At 49.3% G+C, this 5,620-nt stretch overlaps 1 protein-coding gene across 1 annotated transcript; it reads right to left on the bottom strand.

Annotated features, from left to right (window-relative positions):
• Positions 1 to 1,162: 1,162 nt before the first annotated feature.
• Positions 1,163 to 3,303, bottom strand: LOC141153368 (uncharacterized). Its single transcript, XM_073638076.1, has 3 exons — positions 2,043 to 3,303; positions 1,722 to 2,002; positions 1,163 to 1,276 (listed from the first exon to the last, which is right to left on the bottom strand). The coding sequence occupies exons 1-3, from the start codon at positions 3,301 to 3,303 to the stop codon at positions 1,163 to 1,165; spliced, it is 1,656 nt and encodes a 551-aa protein (XP_073494177.1).
• Positions 3,304 to 5,620: the final 2,317 nt, after the last annotated feature.

The raw sequence follows: 5,620 nt of genomic DNA, 5'->3' as shown, positions 1-5,620 counted from the left end.
ATTAGGAGGAACCCAGGGCCAACCGCACCAGCATATGGTCTCACAAGGGGTCTGAGGATCTCATCTCAGTACCTAATGGCAGTCAGGCTACCTCTGGCGAGCACATGGAGGGCTGTGCGGCCCTCCAAAGAAATGCCACCCCACACCATTACTGACCCACTGCCAAACCCGTCATGCTGAAGGATGTTGCAGGCAGCAGATCGCTCTCCACGGCGTCTCCAGGCTCTGTCACATCTGTCACATGTGCTCAGTGTGAACCTGCTTTCATCTGTGAAGAGCACAGGGTGCCAGTGGTGACTTTGCCAATCCTGGTGTTCTGTGGCAAATGCCAAGCGTCCTGCACGGTGTTGGGCTGTGAGCACAACCCCCATCTGTGGACGTCGGGCCCTCATACCACCCTCATGGAGTCGGTTTCTAACCGTTTGTGCAGACACATGCACATTTGTGGCCTGCTGGAGGTCATTTTGCAGGGCTCTGTCAGTGCTCCTCCTGTTCCTCCTTGCACAAAGGCGGAGGTAGCGGTCCTGCTGCTGGGTTGTTGTCCTCCTACGGCCCCCTCCACGTCTCCTGGTGTACTGGCCTGTCTCCTGGTAGCGCCTCCAGCCTCTGGACACTACGCTGACAGACACAGCGAACCTTCTTGCCACAGCTCGCATTGATGTGCCATCCTGGATGAGCTGCACTACCTGAGCAACTTCTGTGGGTTGTAGAGTCCGTCTCCTGCTACCACGAGTGTGAAAGCACAACCAACATTCAAAAGTGACCAAAACATCAGCCAGAAAGCATTGGTACTGAGATGTGGTCTGTGGTCCCCACCTGCAGAACCACTCCTTTATTGAGGGTGTCTTGATAATTGACAATAATTTCCATCTATTGTCTATTCCATTTGCACAACAGCATGTGAAATTGATGGTCAATCAGTGTTGCTTCCTAAGTGGACAGTTTGATTTCACAGAAGTTTGATTTACTTGGAGTTATATTCTGTTGTGTAAGTGTTCCTTTTATTATTTTGAGCAGTGTCTGTTATTATACCCCATATTACCGGCGGCTTTCGCATTATATCGGACTCTTAGTATTAGGAGACCCTCATGTAGTAGGAAAGCCAGGATGACAGACCCCTGATATTGGAAAGCTCTGGGATAGTAGACCCCCCGTCACACACTCAGATCTCCCAGTTGATTCTGGTCCTGGGTTCTCGTGATGCTGGAGAGAACTGGAAGCCGCTGACTATTGTGAACATTTTGGTGATGAGGTTCGGATCCGACCTTTCCTGATCCTGAGCAAACAATGAGTAAAACTAATGTGGAGATTTGCGGAGTTCGCCGTCTCCGGGGGATCGCGCTTTACACTTTCAGCCTAATGTACTTTCAACTATGAAAATATTTGCTGCCGACAAACAGCCGGGGCTTTTCTTAAAACATCCGAAAGGTCAGAGCGAGCAGCGAGGACGGCGGCGACATTAATGGCTGCTCGCCTGTCCTGATATCAATGAACAGTCACCGGCCGGGCGGAGAAGCTGCGTCTTCTGATGCTGAAATTGTCGCCGGCTCTTCTGGAATCTGAGGAGCCAAACGGCGAAAAAAAAAGGATCAGCACTTATTATAGAACCACCGGGGGAGGGGCGGACGAGAGGCAGATCACAAAGGGTTAACCCAGAGTGCGAATTTCAGAGACTGAAGAGGGAAGATTGTCATTGGTGCAGAAATTGGGTCAGACGTTACCTGTCCATAAAGCAGGAGACGGGCGAGAAATACTGGGAGATCGGAGCAGCTCTGATACACGGCACGGCGGACACAACGCAACGCAGGATGCAACGCGAGACACAATGTAACCGGACACAATGCAACCGGACACAATGTAACTGGACACAATGCAACGCAGGACACAATGTAACTGGACACAACGCAACGCAGGACACAATGCAACGCAGGACACAATGTAACCGGACATAATGCAACCGGACACAATGTAACTGGACACAATGCAACCGGACACAATGTAACTGGACACAACGCAACGCAGGACACAATGCAACGCAGGACACAATGTAACCGGACATAATGCAACCGGACACAATGTAACTGGACACAATGCAACGCAGGACACAATGTAACTGGACACAACGCAACGCAGGACACAATGCAACGCAGGACACAATGTAACCGGACATAATGCAACCGGACACAATGTAACTGGACACAATGCAACCGGACACAATGTAACTGGACACAACGCAACACAGGACACAATGCAACGCAGGACACAATGTAACCGGACACAATGCAACCGGACACAATGCAGTACGGCACGGCAGACACAACGCAACGCAGGACGCAACGTGAGACACAATGCAACCAGACACAATGTAACTGGACACAATGCAACGCGGGACACAATGCAACGCGGGACACAATGCAAGGCAGGACACAATGTAATCGTACACAATGCAACCGAACACAATGCAACGCAGGACACAATGTAACAGGACACAATGCAATCGAACACAATGCAACGCAGGACACAATGTAACACCGGGCACAATGCAACGCAGGACACAATGTAACACCGGACACAATGCAAAGTAGGACACAATGTAACACCGGATACATTGCAACGCAGGATGCAATGCAACACAGGACATAATGTAACACCGGATACATTCAATGCAGGACACAATGCAATGCAGGACACAATGTAATACAGGACACAATGCAACGCAGGACACAGTGTAACACCGGATACAATGCAACGCGGGACACAATGTAACACCGGATACAATGCAACGCGGGACACAATGCAACGCAGGACACAATGTAACACCGGACATAATGCAACGCAGGACACAATGTAACACCGGACACAATGTAACACCGAACACAATGCAACGCAGGACGCAATATAACACCAGACACAATGCAACGCGGGACACAATGTAACGCAGGACACAATGCAACAAAGGACACAATGTAACACCGGACACAATGCAATGCGGGACACAATGCAGCGCAGGACACAATGCAGCGCAGGACACAATGCAAAGCAGGACACAATGTAACACCGGACACAATGCAACGCAGGACACAATGCAACGCAGGACACAATGTACCACCGAACACAATGCAACGCTGGACACAATGTAACACAGGACACAATGCAATGCAGGACACAATGCAACGAGGGAAACAATGTAACACCGGACACAATGCAATGCAGGACACAATGCAACGCAGGACACAATGTAACACCGGACACAATGCAACGCAGGACACAATGCAACGCAGGACACAATGTAACACCGGACATAATGCAACGCAGTACACAATGTAACACCGGACATAATGCACCGCAGGACACAATGCAACACAGGACACAATATAACACCGGACACAATGCAACGCGGGACACAATGTAACACCGGACACAATGCAACGCAGGACACAATGCAACACCGGACACAATGCAACGCAGGACACAATGCAACGCAGGACACAATGCAACGTGGGACACAATGTAACACCGGACACAATGCAACAGAGGACACAATGCAACGTGGGACACAATGCAACAGAGGACACAATGCAACGTGGGACACAATGCAACGCGGGACACAATGCAACACAGGACATAATGCAACGCAGGACACAATGTAACACCGGACACAATGCAACGCAGGACGCAATGTAACACCAGACACAATGCAACGCGGGACACAATGTAACGCAGGACACAATGCAACAAAGGACACAATGTAACACCGGACACAATGCAACGCGGGACACAATGCAAAGCAGGAAACAATGTAACACCGGACACAATGCAATGCAGGACACAATGTACCACCGAACACAATGCAGCGCAGGACACAATGCAACGCAGGACACAATGTAACACCGGACACAATGCAACGCAGGACACAATGTACCACCGAACACAATGCAACGCTGGACACAATGTAACACAGGACACAATGCAATGCAGGACACAATGCAACGAAGGAAACAATGTAACACCGGACACAATGCAATGCAGGACACAATGCAACGCAGGACACAATGTAACACCGGACACAATGCAACGCAGGACACAATGCAACGCAGGACACAATGTAACACAGGACACAATGCAATGCAGGACACAATGCAACGTGGGAAACAATGTAACACCGGACGCAATGCGACGCAGGACACAATGTAACACAGGATACAATGCAACGCAGGACACAATGTAACGCAGGACACAATGTAACACAGGATACAATGCAATGCAGGACACAATGCAACGTGGGAAACAATGTAACACCGGACACAATTCAACGCAGGACAAAATGTTACACCGTACACAATGCAATGCAGGACACAATGCAACGTGGGAAACAATGTAACACAGGACACAATGCAACACAGGACACAATGTAACACAGGACACAATGCAACGTAGGACACAATGCAACGTGGGAAACAATGTAACGCAGGACACAATGTAACTCCAGACACAATGCAATACAGGACACAATGCAACGCAGAACACAATGCAACGCAGGACACAATGTAACACAGGACACAATGCAATGCAGGACACAATGCAACACCGAACACAATGCAACGCAGGACACAATGCAACGCAGGACACAATGTAACACCGGACACAATGCAACGCAGGACACAATGTAACACCGGATACAATGCAACGCAGGACGCAATGTAACACCAGACACAATGCAACGCGGGACACAATGTAACGCAGGACACAATGCAACAAAGGACACAATGTAACACCGGACACAATGCAACGCGGGACACAATGCAAAGCAGGAAACAATGTAACACCGGACACAATGCAACGCAGGACACAATGCAACGCAGGACACAATGTACCACCGAACACAATGCAACGCAGGACACAATGCAACGCAGGACACAATGTAACACCGGACACAATGCAACGCAGGACACAATGCAACGCAGGACACAATGTACCACCGAACACAATGCAACGCTGGACACAATGTAACACAGGACACAATGCAACGAGGGAAACAATGTAACACCGGACACAATGCAATGCAGGACACAATGTAACGCAGGACACAATGTAACACCGGACACAATGCAACAAGGGAAACAATGTAACACCGGACACAATGCAATGCAGGACACAATGCAACGCAGGACACAATGTAACACCGGACACAATGCAACGCAGGACACAATGCAACGCAGGACACAATGTAACACAGGACACAATGCAATGCAGGACACAATGCAACGTGGGAAACAATGTAACACCGGACGCAATGCGACGCAGGACACAATGTAACACAGGATACAATGCAACGCAGGACACAATGTAACGCAGGACACAATGTAACACAGGATACAATGCAATGCAGGACACAATGCAACGTGGGAAACAATGTAACACAGGACACAATGTAACACAGGACACAATGCAACGTAGGACACAATGCAACGTGGGAAACAATGTAACGCAGGACACAATGTAACTCCAGACACAATGCAACGCAGGACACAATGTAACACTGGACACAATGTAACACGGGACACAATGCAACGTGGGAAACAATGTAACACAGGACACAATGTAACACAGGACACAATGC

This window comes from Phyllobates terribilis, unplaced genomic scaffold, assembly GCF_046119375.1.
Source record: "Phyllobates terribilis strain yellow unplaced genomic scaffold, ASM4611937v1 Scaffold_7__3_contigs__length_470593459, whole genome shotgun sequence".
Classification (NCBI taxonomy): Eukaryota; Metazoa; Chordata; class Amphibia; order Anura; family Dendrobatidae; genus Phyllobates; species Phyllobates terribilis.
This window is presented reverse-complemented; position numbering and strand designations above follow the sequence as displayed.

Excerpts from the sequence above, each read along its gene's own strand:
- LOC141153368 (XM_073638076.1), bottom strand. The coding sequence starts at position 3,303 with ATGTCCGGTGTTACATTGTGTCCTGCGTTGCATTGTGTCCTGCGTTGC. Across the intron at positions 2,003-2,042 it reads ATTATGTCCGGTTACATTGT|TTACATTGTGTCCGGTTGCA; the intron begins GTCCTGCGTTGC and ends CGTTGTGTCCAG. Across the intron at positions 1,277-1,721 it reads GTCTCCTGCTTTATGGACAG|GATCAGGAAAGGTCGGATCC; the intron begins GTAACGTCTGAC and ends TTGTTTGCTCAG.